General features: G+C 41.4%; 4 protein-coding genes across 4 annotated transcripts; 2 read left to right on the forward strand and 2 right to left on the reverse strand.

The window, feature by feature from the left end:
* Positions 1 to 17: 17 nt before the first annotated feature.
* On the reverse strand, positions 18 to 1,676 carry BDB00DRAFT_903843 (uncharacterized protein; the record flags this gene model as incomplete). Its single annotated transcript, XM_053128570.1, has 2 exons — positions 1,179 to 1,676; positions 18 to 391 (listed from the first exon to the last, which is right to left on the reverse strand). The coding sequence occupies exons 1-2, from the start codon at positions 1,606 to 1,608 to the stop codon at positions 18 to 20; spliced, it is 804 nt and encodes a 267-aa protein (XP_052980552.1). The 5' UTR covers positions 1,609 to 1,676.
* An 89-nt stretch (positions 1,677 to 1,765) lies between these two features.
* BDB00DRAFT_819523 (asparagine synthase) lies at positions 1,766 to 4,293 on the reverse strand. The gene is made up of 6 exons (XM_053123240.1): positions 4,110 to 4,293; positions 3,908 to 3,996; positions 3,648 to 3,796; positions 3,265 to 3,539; positions 2,924 to 3,147; positions 1,766 to 2,832 (listed from the first exon to the last, which is right to left on the reverse strand). The coding sequence occupies exons 1-6, from the start codon at positions 4,187 to 4,189 to the stop codon at positions 1,943 to 1,945; spliced, it is 1,707 nt and encodes a 568-aa protein (XP_052980553.1). The 5' UTR covers positions 4,190 to 4,293; the 3' UTR covers positions 1,766 to 1,942.
* On the forward strand, positions 4,294 to 5,378 carry BDB00DRAFT_819525 (uncharacterized protein). Its single transcript, XM_053123241.1, has 3 exons — positions 4,294 to 4,357; positions 4,474 to 4,500; positions 4,585 to 5,378. The coding sequence occupies exons 2-3, from the start codon at positions 4,488 to 4,490 to the stop codon at positions 4,995 to 4,997; spliced, it is 426 nt and encodes a 141-aa protein (XP_052980554.1). The 5' UTR covers positions 4,294 to 4,357; positions 4,474 to 4,487; the 3' UTR covers positions 4,998 to 5,378.
* A 1,129-nt stretch (positions 5,379 to 6,507) lies between these two features.
* Positions 6,508 to 7,466, forward strand: BDB00DRAFT_928397 (uncharacterized protein; the record flags this gene model as incomplete). Its single annotated transcript, XM_053128922.1, has 2 exons — positions 6,508 to 7,052; positions 7,135 to 7,466. Exons 1-2 carry the CDS (start codon positions 6,653 to 6,655, stop codon positions 7,464 to 7,466), a joined length of 732 nt encoding a protein of 243 aa, XP_052980555.1. The 5' UTR covers positions 6,508 to 6,652.
* Positions 7,467 to 15,056: the final 7,590 nt, after the last annotated feature.

A 15,056-nucleotide genomic window follows, 5' to 3' on the forward strand; every position in this document is an offset into this window, starting at 1 on the left:
AAAGTTTTCAAAGCGCTTTAACGCTGGATAGCAGCAATTGAACTTGTTGCCATGAGGGAGTAATCCATAGTAAGTTCTTCCAGTGCAGGTACTCGTTCCAGAAATGCAATACTCGCTCGTTCATCTCGAAAGCCAAAAAAAGACAGCTCGAGCATATGCAGTTGTCGCAAAGGATTACACAAGAGCTCCACCTCTGACAGTTCAACGGAAAGCGGTAATAAAGAAGCGTCTTTTACTTTGACAACCATGTCTTCGATGCAGGGACAATGGTTAAGCATTGTGAAGAGCACGGCAGGATCATTCCAAGTAATGTCTGTAAGAGTCAGTGAACGCAGCTGTGTCATGCAAAGTGGTGCGAAAAATGATGACCAATCGGGACCACGAACATTTTCTTTGTTGAAACGTGAAAGATTCAGATATTTCAACGTGTGTTGGTGCTTGGCCAATAGTCGCATTGTTTGGTCGTGAGGGGCGTGATCCTCACATATGGCAAGTTGATGAAAAAGCCCCTCGTCATCATCACGTTCTCGGTGTCGCAATATTAGTGGTCGGCTTCTATTGATGCTGCGTTGAATACTGTCCTCAATGGTGCCATCATCAGAGTAACTCCCGCTATCCATATAGTACATGAGCTTCGGACACCATGAGAATAGTATGTCGAGATCGGTAGGAGGAGCGGCATCCTCTTCGAACCTAATGTAGTCACTTGCACCAAGAAGATAGCGTAAGTTAGGGCATCGCTGTAAGATCGGATTTATCCTTCGCTTGTCCATCGGTGCGTCAAGCAGTAAATAGATGAGGCTGTCGAATCGAACCGTCGTCTTTGGTGGTACTACAGCTAAAATGGAAACACTGTCAACAACATTGTCGTAACGGTGATGGTTGAGGATTGCGAATGTTGATGATGGCTCTTGAGCAAATATTCTCTTCTCTTTCCAAGCCGCAGCATCCGGACGATATATAAAGTGTGTCAACTGAGGGCTTGCGGCAAGTGCATCAAGTAGTGCAATGTTTGAGCCATGACGTTCCATAGTCAGTCGAGTGAGCCGGCCTGACGATCCAAATTGTCGTAACAGGTTGATGAATTTTATCTTGATTATCCGCAGTACACTCCACAAACTCTAATAACGCAATTGATCAGCAATGTAAACATAGTACGCTCATTGAACATACTGTACCTATTGATTCGATTTCAATACAGCCCCATTCGTTAAACACTTTGCGCATCACGTTATACAGCTCGTCTTCCTTTTTGAATGCTTTAAAAATAGCTTTTTTGACATGGGTTCCAAGGCAGCGCACACGATGGTTGTTCTTGTTGTTTTGACACATATCACGTGTTGTGAATTGTACCGTTTTCCATACAACGGCTTTGGCATACTGGGGAACTTTGCTGTACCCTCTGCGACATGTTGCCATACAAGTCAAGTAATCTCTTTGATCAAGGTATGAAAAGACGTTGTTGACAATGTTGAAAGGAAGCACATCAATCAATCCGGCACGTTGAGTTCCGAATTCCAAACGAGATCGAGAAACAAAGTTTTCGTCGTCAATGGTCATGTTGGTTGGGTTTGTTGCGCGCTTACATTCATGCTGCGCCCCGCGCATCGCCGGCTTATTCTTGGTTTCATGTGACACACGAAAAACGGACCTGTTAATGCATACTTGGTAGCAGTGGCTCTTTATCTCTCTATCATAGAGAATCTACATATTAGCTTCAACGTTCAATCAACAACGTATATAGGAAATGAATGGTATGGATTACAGTGTGTATATATATAAATACTTTTGCTGTCCCGTGAGTTATATTTATTGTAAGCACTTTTTATATATGAGAGACGGAAGTGGGAGAAGGATGAGGATAAAGAAAAAAACAAATATCAAACGAATTCAAATGATGGGTGTGAGTGGAAGAAGTATGTATAATAATGATGAAATTTAATTATTTCTTTTGATATGCGGCATCGTGAGCCTTTTGGGCACGGCCAGAAGGATCTTCAGGACAGCCCCAGTCTGCCCGAGGAATCCATCGTACAACGGATGCAGTGCAAGCCTCTTGAGGGAACCAGTCTTCAAACATGACACGGTACATGTATGCTTCCTTGGTGGTAGGCGTATCCTTGGACCATCTCTGAGCAGCGGTGGCGAATTCTTCATCAGTGACCTTGGACAAGCTGACTTCCTTCAAGCTGTCGATCCACGAATAACCGACACCGTCCGAGAACTGTTCCTTTTGTCTCCACAAGACGCTATCGGGCAAGTAGGGCTTGACATCAGGCTCATCAGAGGTATCGAAAGCCTTACGGACGATGTATTTCTCCATGCGGCCCTTGGAATTGTCAGGGCGCTTATCCTTGGGGTCGATGTTCATGGCGACTTCAAGGAGCTGCTTGTCGAGGAAAGGAACGCGGGCTTCAAGACCCCATGCCATGGTAGACTTGTTGGCGCGCAAGCAGTCAGCATAGTGGAGGTTCTTGACACGGGTGACGGTCTCTGCGTGGAAGGACTTGTCGTCAGGAGCGGAGTGGAAGTACAAGTAACCGCCAAAGACTTCATCAGCACCTTCGCCGGACAAGACCATCTTGACACCCATGGCCTTGATCTTGCGGGAAAGCAAGTACATGGGAGTAGAGGCACGGATGGTGGTGACATCGTAGGTTTCCAAGTGGTAGATGACATCGCTGACGGCATCCAAAGCTTCCTGGATGGTGAAGGTGTATTCATGGTGGATGGTGTTGAGATGTTTAGCCACCTCACGAGCGGCGATCAAATCGGGTGCGCCCGGAAGACCAATGGAGAATGAGTGGAGACGAGGCCAGAGAGTGGGACCGCCTAATAGTTTTTACACACAGACTAGATCAGCATATTGTCAAACACCCCCATTGTTTGACCAGCAAGAAGAAAGAAATACAGTAATACTCACTCTCATCATAACGCTCCTCGTCGTTGTTCTGAGAGATCTGGCCAGAGGCAATCTTGTCAGTCTCACGAGCAGCAATAGCAGCGATCAAGCTGGAATCCAAACCACCCGAAAGCAAGACACCGTAGGGAACTTCAGCCATCAATCGCTTGCGGACAGCACGTTCGAGGGTCTCACGCAAAAGTTTGAGGTCGACGGGAGTCGAGGGAACCTTTTCACCGTCCCACCTATAACAGCCATTAAAATCGTTTAGGGTCCTCTCTTCTTTTCATGCGCAAATTATTCCTACTCCTCCTGTCTTCTAGTTTGGTTTTCTGTAGAAAAAAAAAAAGAAAGACACATACCAGGAAGGTTGGTACCAGCGGGTGGTCTGTTCGGTCTCAGAGTCATAGACGTGGCCAGGAGGGAAGGCAAGGATCTTGTCACAGTCTTCGTTGAGTGACTTGAGTTCGGAAGCAAAGTAGACGGTACCAGGCATCTTGGAGTTCCAGCCATAGTAGAGGGTGGTGATACCAATGGGGTCACGAGCAGCGATGACACGGTTGCGCTTGACATCCAACAAGACAAACGAGAACATACCATCCAAGTGTTGAACCAAATCGGTACCCATCTCCTTGTACTATATAGGATCATACAATGGATGGCAATACATAATCAGATCCCAATTGCCACGCTTTGTCTTTCCCTCAGAAGACCATATAAACAAACCAAAGAAAAGAAGACATACCATGTGCATGATGACTTCACAGTCAGAGTGGGTCTTGAAGACGTGCTCCTCCTTCAAGTTCATACGCAACTGCTTGTGGTTGTAGATCTCACCGTTGACACAGAGAACGTAGTTTTCGTCGTCGCTGACAAGGGGCTGGGCACCAGTGTCTATAATTTTACGGTTTCGGAAAGAGTCGATCGTGTATAAGTGATTCGGATTCTAACGGTTGTCTGTTCTTTTTTTTTTTTTTTGCTAGCACAGTCGTACTACAAACTTACCAACACCAACAATGGCCAAACGTTCATGGCTGAAAATGTGGTTCTTGGTGGTGTAGCAGCCAGACCAATCAGGACCACGATGTCTGATCCTTTTCGGTGGCAAAAGACACAAAGAAAAATTAAGGAGTGTCAGCAGGTACACACATAATTATATTTGACAAAAATTTTAAGTTTGTTTTTTTTTCTTCTCTTTGATATTTACTTCTTTGACAGGTACAAAGCACGCTGACGATAGGCTTCAGCATCGCCCTGATAGTTGTAGACGGCGAAAATGCCACACATTTTGATATTTTTGTAAAAAAGGAAGAAAAAGGAAGGAGGAGGAAAGAAAAATAAGAGGCGGAGGTATTTAAGAGCCAAGGAACCAGAGTTTTTATAGATCCGGAATCAGACGGGGCAAACCAATCGGATTTCGAAAGGGCTGTTTCCTTTATTTCTATGCTACTGCTGGTTAGTGTGTTCATTTGACAGGATGCTACTGTTGCTATGTTTACTTCTTTACCATACCATTTACTGCAATGTACGATGAGCTAAAGAGTAATCGACTGCTCATTATGACTAACCAGTAGTGAGTCATCCAATGTGTATACAAAGTGATGTATAAGTGCTATAGTATGAAAGCGAATCTGAGTATTAAATAAGTCAGTCATGACTCACTTTGGTCGCTTTTTTTGTAGAGATAAGGTTTTTCTCTCATTATATCAAAGTTGGCCGATCGCCCTTCTTTGTCTTATCTCTCTCTCTTTTCTTTCCGTCATGTTCTACTGTATTTCTTCCCCAACAACAGCTTACTTTTGGAATCCAAAGCTTTCTTGACACAAGAGGTCCATCTTCTTACGGTTTTTTCTTGCGTCGTTTTCATGATCCGCGGATTTGTTTCTGTTTATATATACGTCCGAGCGACTCCGATAACCCCCGGTACTTGGAAGCAACGAAAAAGTTCGGTAAAACGTGGGGAGGCGGGACGATGATGACAGTGGTCACGGGAACATTTGCGACGTTGGTTGATGCTAAATATGTCCAACGCCAGTATAACAGCGTGATGCTTTCCAACGTAAAAAAATTAAGCATTTCAACACTAGTACTTTAGCGTCTCTGTACAAATAACATGGACTTTCTTCACTTGTCGAGCCGCTCCGATATTTACAGAAAACAACTTGTTTAAGAAATAAGCGCTTGCTGTGTGATGAACATGAAAAGAGCAATCAACTGAAGCCCCTTTTGCCTGGTATTTTAATTGTCTTGTAACGTACTAATGCGAGAAAACGAAAACCTGAATTTGGTCCGTGCTTTAAACCAGTCTTCTAAAACCAGAAAATGGCTATGGTACTAGTTATTAGAGTGACTTGTTACACATATCATAGTGCCGTAATATGTCATCATAGGTTAAAGGACCACACCTATAAAAATTTTCCTTTTCTTGCGTCTATTAGATTTTGTAGTGTCATACTTCGTCTATCAAAATTATTACAACCTACTGCAGTAGTCTTTATTTTTGTGAATGACAATGAGTCTATTTTTTATTTGCCTATACTACTGCGGTAGTACATATTGATGCTTCCGGAAACGTGTATTACATCGTCCATGTTAAATGCTACGGAATGTTCTACATAATAAGCTAGTTGATTACCTTTCAAGAGGTATCTAGCACACAACAAATGAACCCTCTCCTTTTTTCTCCTTGTAAAAAGCATGACGTATCGAGTTGACGAATCAAGTACCACCCGATTGGCACGTAAATTGTGAACTTGTTGACAACCAAGTTCTGACTGGTACAACTCTCCCATGGTCACATGTGTAATCGTGATATGGACCATGTTGAGAATAATACCCAATGCTCAAACATACACATACAGAAATACACTCCGTGGATTTTGGACATAACACCAGCAAAATAAACACATACGCCTGCGTGATTGTTCAGCATCGAAAAACCGTGAACGGAAAGGATGTAGCGTTTCAATTTAGCACACGTCGACGTGTCACCGGACATCCTATTTAGGAAGACGAATTGCGTCTAGCAATGCCAGTGCTACTGGTTGAGAATATGAATGTGAGATTCAAATAAACGTCACATATAACGCTTATGAATGTATACCAATCAAGGCTTTTATCGCGGATTGACGATGGCTTGCGAGATATTGAGCATTAGTTTCTCTATCGGCACGACTATCAGCAACGACATCTCGTGCGCGGAAATGCATAAGCCATTTATTATAAGTAGGAGCTCCGATTGCTGAGATACATACTGGAACTTTCGCTTATCGCTTACTTCTTTGAGTATCTGAGGGGAAGAACTACTAGACTGTTACTACAGTTGCTGGTCGTGCCACAATGCACCAAAAAAACGGCGAAAATTGCACCTATCAAAGTGCCCACGTCGAGCCTGTCGTGTTTGACACATTTGGAGATTGGAGGCGAAAATTTTCGGATCATATGAAAGAAAACACGGCACGTGCTATATATAGGATATAAGTAGTATATATATATATATTTAAAGAAATCTGTGTAATGTTGGAATACCCTATATAGTAAATTGACATTGATGCCAAATTCTATAAACATTTTTTTTGTATGAAATGGTGTAGTTTATTGGGAAGAGCTTTTTCTGCTATTCCTCACTTTTTCCACTAGTGTGTAAAAGTAAAGTTCTATCACCTCCTCAAAATTCCAATACAACCAACAGCTTATCACCCATATAAACCTCCCTCCTGCCTGTCAACAACGTCTCGGACGTCCCTGAATATGACGAACGAAATATTTTCTGGCAACACGCCACCAACGCAAGATCCTCAGTTGACAACAGAGGCGCTCAAAACTCTGTATAAACTATTTGACAAAAAGAAACACTCAATCGACTGCAACAACGGACAATGCTCCAAATATCAGGTCCAAGGCCATGGCTCTGTTAAGAACACCAATCCACCACAACCGAAATTGCGCTGTCGTAGCTTTACAAAGACATTTACCGCACATGAAATGCAACAAGTCCTCAATCAGCTCGAGGACAACAGAAACAGCCTACAAACACCCAGTTGCCAAGAAATGATGGAATTTGAAGTAGTACCCCCACAGAATGATCTGATGACACAAACAATGAAAGAACTAACAACCCAAAAGAACGTCTGGATCGTCATGAGACCATGTATGAAGAGCTACAACAACGCTTGAAACATGAACTCAATGCAGCTAACGCCCAAATAGCACAATTGGAATCAATGAATCAGCAACTGCGCCAGCAGCTATCGCACCAACAAACAGCCTCGCCAGCAACTGGGCAAATCCCCCGGTATACGCGCACGCCAACTGCCAGTCTCGTCCCAAAAGCAACAATGCAGAATCACAGCAGCAGCACGCAGTTTCCAGCTCCCATCAGACAACCACAGGTTTTAATATCTCTATATACTATCTCGAGCTCGACAACCTGCTGGCCAAATTCGGGCCAGTCTTCGCTGCTTTGGTCTTGATAACAGCCGAGTCTTGGACATCCAATATAGACCTCAATCCATCTGTTCTATCACGTCTCTTAGCCAGTCGCCTATATGCTCAATTCATCTGACCGAAATTGAAATATGGCCTTGCCGTTATCCCTTTCAGCAAGAAACAGCTATACAATCTAGAGAAAGTGCAAAACACATGCATCCGTACGATCTATGGTGCCCACCCCACATCAGAAACGAAGATAATACGCCACATCGCTCAGCTACCAAGCATGTTAGAACGCATAGCTATACTACAAGCCAAATTTCTCCTTCGAGCATTCCAAACTTCCAGATGATGCACTCTTCTTATCCATTCCACAACCAGTACTTGACGCACAAGTAACCAGCTACCGGAGTAAACTGAAAAAAAAAACACCTGTCATCTAACAATCTGCAACCCCACTCTCAGGTATACAGTATACGACTTTTAAGAACATTATCCGTCAGTATATAAACGATATGCTCAGTATCACCCGCTCATCTCCTACTGGATTAAAGCTTCTGTGATGCTGTCGCCCCAGTCTTAGTGTTGACCCACTTTTATGGCTCCCAATTACAAAGAAGCCGTTGTATTTGATGGAGCCTTGGATGGTTACCAAACCATACAGTCGCCAGAAAAAATACACAAGATGTCACCAAACAAATCTCACGAAACAACACGCAATACACTGTCTCAATCTCAACATACATCATTGTCTCAATCTACAACTTCTTTTTTGTATGAGAGGTAAATTGCCTCTGAAATTTTTTTTAAGTACAAGTCACATGTTCAAAAGAAGTAATGTTCCTTTGGCCTCAAAAACTGATGAGCGAATAGAAACATACATCGTATAAAATATACAAGAAGGGGGTTTAGTGTAGATTTTTTAAAGGTCCATATAAGTCTGTATCGCATGTATGGCATCTGCGGATACATGTGAAGAGGAAAAAGGGAAGTTGTTGAAAATATGGTTCCAGTGTGCGCGCCATATCTGGAGCAAGATATATGATAGAAAACCAAGTAGGTGCTTGGCAGTAAAGTGGTGATAGGGGTTCTTGCATGTGGTGATGAAAGAGAGGGTAGATTCTAGATTCGGATCAGTTTGCATAAAATACTGCCAAATATTTATCCAACCCGCTCGTTTGGCAGGGCATTGAATCAAAAAAATGGTCGGGGGTGTCTTCCTCCTGGTGGCAGATTGAACAGAGGTGCCTCGGTAAGAAATTGGTAGTGTGTTGATAGAGTAAGCTCGCTGTGGGCAGAGTCCCATGAAAAATTCAGTAGAAGATGTTCCTGGTGGTGTGCTCCATAGGTGTTTGCCAGAAGAGTTGCCAGTTTACTGAAGAGCAAGGTGGCGTTGGGTGGAGACGAGTGATAATTACGGTACAATACTGTTTTGGTGTCGTTATCAGTGACTCCAGGCATGTTGAGCAGTTGACGACTGATTGGTGTGAAATCAATTTCACCAAGTGTTGCTGGATGGCCACCACCTAGATGTTGTGGTAGGAGGCATAGACAGGCAAAGAAAGGTTTGAGCATGAAGCGAAAGGCAGCAAGGTCATTTGTAAATCGAGTGAGTAGGATCAGCCTTATTGCTGGGTTATTTTTATTTTGTAGTACTAGATGTTGTTTTGTGGCGTCGTAATAGAACAAATCTTGGACTTGCATTTTGTTATATCTAGGTCGACATTGTTGGAGCATGGTGGGAATAGTCACAATAACACTTTTCAAAGGTAATTGTAATGCTGTGGCGATCGTGATCTACAGTTCCTCTAAATTCATAACCAGCTTGTCCACAGCATAGTAAACCAGGGATATAGGAGAGGAAGAATCGAAGGCGCCTATTTTTCTTGCCTCCCAACAGCAACCGATGATCCGATGGAAATTTGGTCTCAATCTACAACTACACCATCAGGACTCTATATCCTATATTTTTAACCACCTACCCAAATCAAAATGGCGCAACATACACTATATAACTGGTATTTGGCCTACAGTCTGCCAAATTCTCACCGAACTCGATGCACTGCAATACCCTAATAGAGGGATAACTAATAAATATTGATAAATCTATTATACTATATTTAATAAAGTGATGGAATTTTAAAATCAAAATGAAATTTCTATTTTTAAATATTCTTAGGAGTAAATATATAATGAAAATAATAAAAATTAATAAAAGAATTTTTTTATATTTTCTAAAAGTAATAAATTTAATACATATTTATAATTTTAATAAAGATTAAATAAAAGAAATCATACAGAAAAGGATTTAAATGATTGAAAATCATCTAGTAGATATATGATTTAAAAGATAAATATAAAATAAAGATAAAGATTAAAAAGTATACAAGTCTTGAATTATACATGCTTTTTGATGTTGGTTTAAAGAAAAAGCAACTAGTTAGAAATCTCTATAGAAAAATTCTCAATTTTTTGTCTTGGCAGATTTATAACAGGGTAATAGATTTTCTATCATCAACCATTTAAAGTTTTATATTATTATTATTGATTATTCTTCATAGCAACCTAAAACAATCCACTGACCCTTCACCTAGATAAGCTTTGGTTGATTGCTCCTTCTCCTCCTGCAATAGAGTAGGTAACTAGTATTTGTCTCTTTTCCTTCTCCCATTTACTATATCACTGTAATTTTTTTTACCTACTACTAAATATATTCTGTTTTCATTTTTTTTCTCTTTTATTATTATTCTTTTGTTCTTCCCTAAAAGTGCCAACTACAAATATCTTCTCCTTCAACCTCTGGATCAGAAGCTACTTACATCCCCCTCCCTATGTGCTTTTCCCTGTTTTCTACTACAAGGTTTTCAATTCCCAGTACTCCCCCTACCTGTCTCGAGCAAAAATGTACCCCAAAGACGCAGTGTTCACAAGAGACGTAACATTAAAGTTAAAATTTTAAACGTATAACTTATTAAGGATTCTGAGCCCTAACTTTGTGGGTAGAATTGACATGAGATGGGGGGAACAAATAAGGGGAGCAGGAGAGAAGACTTTGTAGGTAGTTATCAGCTACTTAATGATTTTATGGGGACTCATCATGTACTGTGCGCCAATGCATAGCCCATACAGTCTGCATCATAATCCCAAGCACTTCTAGGCAGTGTTGGCATTTCCGATGGCCCCTTTTTCTGACAGTGTTGGAAATGGGTCATAAATGATTACCGACGTTGGTAATGTCGGAAATTTATAAGGGTGATTTTCGAACTATGAATAAAGAGTAATTTTATATTTTAGGACACACATTGACGTTAAATAAGTAATGTTATTTGTATGATATCTGTATAGAAATCGTTAAAAACAGTCAGCAGTTCATGCATAGTGTATCTTGGCTGCAGCCTATATTGACCACAGCATGAAGTCCATATACTATATCGATAATCTCTCAAACATGGATCACAATTGAGTCAGCTTCGTTTCAATCTAGTTTATCTGAGTTGAGTGCATTGTACCTATCAAAGAGCGGATACCAATCCCAGCACTGACAAAGGTGAGACTTCGCCAAACAAGGAACACACTGATCAAGGCATAATGACTCTTTACAATCAGATGACAACGTCCATTATCTTGACCGCAAAACTCAACCTTCCCATCCTTCTTCATCTTCGCAACATCCGAAATCCTGCATGTCCGCGATCAGGTGTGCGAACTTTTACGTACTTCCATTTTCGGCGATTGCAGGAAAAGCAGTCGCTCTGGCAGGAAAACTGGTCTCTTTTTTCTGAGTGCGTTCCTTGACTACTTACACTCACTAGTCATACAAACTCACTGACACCAATTTTTACGTACATCAACCTTTACGTACCATGTCCTACAACATGAAATCTGAATTTACAAAATGGATCGACGGCGATGAGATTGAGCAGGTCACGTTAATTCATAAAACGGACCAAACTTATGCGCGACCCACTGACATCGGCTGGCAGCTACATCAGCAAAATCAAAAGAAAACTGAAAGCGGTGTTAGCATCACGAAGGTTTGTCTCGGTGCCGTGCAATGTGTAAAAGACGATTGTGTACGAAAGAACCTTCCGGTCAAGCCAGCCAGCACCAAAGCACTTATCAAGCTGCAGAAGTGTGTCAAGTGCGATACGGAGTTGCGACATATTCCCTGTAAGGTTCGTGTGCACTTCAAGGTCGTTGGCAGTGTGGGCAGTGTCGAACATTGTGGTGTGCATTCGCACAGTCGATATGAAGCCGTTCATATCAGTAAGAGCTCCTTCGCCAAACTTGCCGAGAGAGTTTTGCGATCCCCGCAGGAAAGACCCATGGCTCTTGTTATAGGCACCAGCTCTCAAAGACCAATGAACCCACCACAACCTCTGCGCGAGATCGACAGCGACTTACAGCATGCTGGTAAAGTTGCGTATCACCGCCGCAACATCCTTGCAGCCAATGGCTTCAACGCTAAAGGTATACCCAGCATCGAAACAGTAACTGCTTCAGTAATGAAGCTCAATGTCGAGTATCCTGGTTATCTTCGTTTACCACTCGACCTCCATCCTGACAGTTTTTGCATTCCTTTCGCTTCGCCGTACATTCTGGACGACGTTGACTACAGCCGCCAACCAATTCTAATGGATGTCATTTACTCCTGCTTTGGCGACGGCTATTACCTCTGCAACTCTGTCATATATCAAGAAAAACTGGAAAAGTATGTTCCAGTTTTCCAAGCGGTTCTTGGTGGCTTAACCACTAAAAACTTCGTTTCGTTCTTCACGACAATGTTCAAAGTTTTGAATGTAAAGAAAAACGACGACGGTGAACCATCTATGTGCGGGATAATGATGGACTTTTCCCAAGCGCAAAGAACCGGCTTTTTTATCGCGTTCAGCAACATTTTTCCCAGTGCCAAAAGTGGGGAGACTTACTTAAAGGGTTGCTATTTTCACTGGAAACAGTCGGTTGAACGTATACAAAAAATAGGTGATGTTGTACCAGTGGAACGCCGAAAGATATTCTTGGAATACACCAGGGTCATGTATGAGACGACGGTGGAACAGATGTTTGATGTTGTAACCGCTCAAATGGAGAAAGAATTCCCGCATACTTCAAAATGGCTAAACTGGTGGCTTCGACCTGGCGTTGCTAGTATGATCTTTCGCTCGAAAACGACGATGCATGAAGAGCTTTTACTCAATGTCACAAGAACAACGAACGGCGTAGAATCATTCCATCGTTATATCTACCGTTTCGTTCAGTAATCCAAGCCGATTCTTTCAACGTTACCTGAACTTTTCAACTACATGCGAAATGAAGAGAGTAACTTGGAACATGTTCTTGCTGGCGAAAATATACGTTATAAAATATCTGCGCCTTCGTAAGTTTCTTCTTAGTGTAGTGAGGGTGTGTATTGCATCGAAACTAGTTAGCATCTGGCTTATTCTATGCTTTATATATGCAGTCCTTTCAAAGCGCCTAAAAAGAAAAACATAAGCGACAGTCGTCCTCCAGAGAAACTTAAGCAATTATTGTCAAGAAGTTCTACCACTAATACCAGAAAGCGCTATACAGAAAGTAGTTCAGATCAAAATGAGCCAACCAAAAGAGCAAGAAAAACAACTAATGATACTTCACTTGGTAAATCAATAAGCTTGTTGTTTGTAAGAGTTTGAGAATACAGTAATTGAAACCTAATTAAAACATGTATATAGACTCTTTGGCTGTACCTGAATATCGAGAGGATACCGAAAAAAAACGATTATAGTAGTTAAAAAGAAGCAGCTGAAGATTGTGACAGAAAAAGAAAAGAAGCGGCCAATGCTCGAGAAGAACGCGCGAAAAAGCTATCTGATATCCGAGAGTTGTTCAAACAGCAAAAGAAGCAAGAATATAGAGCGAAGAAAAATGCAACGAAAAATATGACGTACGTAAATTGAGAGAGAAATTATTCAAAGCCTAATGTAAATCTCATGTATACCTGATACCTTTAGTGAACGTTCTTCGCATTTGAGCTCGCTAAACAAGTATCCAATCGCTATTGTTCCCAATGCTGATAATGCTTGCTTCATCGACTGCTTTTTACAAATAATGTTAAGGGTGATTCTGCCTTACATTCCTGAACCTCCGAAAATCGATAATGATGAAAGAGCACATTTACTATCAGACCTTTGGAGTGCGTCCAGACAGCAGGACTTTACAGGTCCTGTCTTGTCCTTCCGCCAGTTTATCTGGGACCACGGTGCAAAGTTAATATCGAGCACAAAGGGGTATTTGGAGACCCAGCAGACGTGCTCCAATGTATACTTAAGAATAATGATATTTTACGTGCCTATCTACAATTCAAGACAAGACCACAGGCCACCAAAATATCTACTCCTAAGGACAATAGCGCCAAAACATGGATGGCTGAGGCCTATGTTCAAGGAGACAAGATTCGAAACCGGTCATCCATCTTCCACTTGACGGATAAGGATTTCGATGAGGAGGACCTTGAAGATCCCACCGAAAGCAGCTTTGACCAGTTACTGCAACAAAAGATTATACAAGCTCGTGTTGAAACCAGCAGCAGAAATCTTTACATGCAAAACATTGTCAGCTATGCCAGCTTCATCATCGTTCACGATCGAATACTAGGAAAAGATCACGAGTGGCGTGAAAAATACGCGTCCAACGAATCCACCATGGTTTATTATCCAGAGCATATAAGCATAATGAAAGCAGAGTATCACCTATGTGGCAGAATCTACTGTACACGACCTACTGGTTTTCACTATATAGCAACATGCAGAGCGCCTGACAACAACATTTACGAGTTCGATAATACGAAGCGTGTCGCTAAAAAACTCAAGAAAATACATGGCAAGGTAGCATACACGCACTCCGTCATATATCGTAAACTCGCACAGGACAATAATTATCTTGACAAACCGTTTATTACGGAAGAAGAAGAAAAAGAATTTGAGCGGTAATGAGCTATATAAATCTCCATACAGGGATAAAGCGTCAAGCTGATGCTAACCCGCTATTATATTTCTGTTAGCCTATTACAAGATCCAGTAGTACTACACCTATTGCAAAAGACAGGAAAATAAGCATATTCTACTTCTCTTTATCATATAAATAATATCCCAAGTATAAATCTCCCTTTTTTTTGCTTCTTCCCCTTTCTGCTAAATCCATGTACCTTTTTTTCTTTTCCTTAAAATATAGTTTGCTCTTCCTTACCCTCCCTTGAAACTTAATAATATACAAAGAGTGCTACGACGTTCTTAAAATCAAAAAAAAAAAATGTACTTGTGTGATTATTATGCAAGTGGATAGGGTATGCTTATAGTGCCTAGAGTGGTAATATCTGGCATGAAAAATAAATCTTGAAAGTGACAACAACAACATGTATGGTCCTCTTAGCACTCAGAGTACATAAAAATCAAATACAGCAGGTACGTAAAATCGGAAGTATGTAAACTCCAAAATGAGAAGTACGTAAAATTTTATAGTACAAATATACAGCGCGAGAACTGATTTACGTACTTTGATGGCCAAGTACATAAATTTCTGGTGGCTAAGTATGTAAAAAGCCAAAAGACGAAAGTGAAGTACGTAAAAACTTACAGTACCCTCCGCGATCCAATCATCAGTTCACTCAAATGGAAGTCTAGACAGCATCTTCAGCAGTATATAAAGGGTTTTGAATTCATTCAATAAAAATCATCTCATGTTTGAC

Source organism: Zychaea mexicana, assembly GCF_025766255.1.
Source record: "Zychaea mexicana strain RSA 1403 chromosome Unknown BDB00scaffold_29, whole genome shotgun sequence".
Taxonomy (NCBI): Eukaryota; Fungi; Mucoromycota; class Mucoromycetes; order Mucorales; family Lichtheimiaceae; genus Zychaea; species Zychaea mexicana.

Excerpts from the sequence above, each read along its gene's own strand:
- BDB00DRAFT_819523 (XM_053123240.1), bottom strand. The coding sequence starts at position 4,189 with ATGTGTGGCATTTTCGCCGTCTACAACTATCAGGGCGATGCTGAAGCC. Across the intron at positions 3,997-4,109 it reads GCTTTGTACCTGTCAAAGAA|GATCAGACATCGTGGTCCTG; the intron begins GTAAATATCAAA and ends GCCACCGAAAAG. Across the intron at positions 2,833-2,923 it reads CGAGGAGCGTTATGATGAGA|GCGGTCCCACTCTCTGGCCT; the intron begins GTGAGTATTACT and ends AAAAACTATTAG.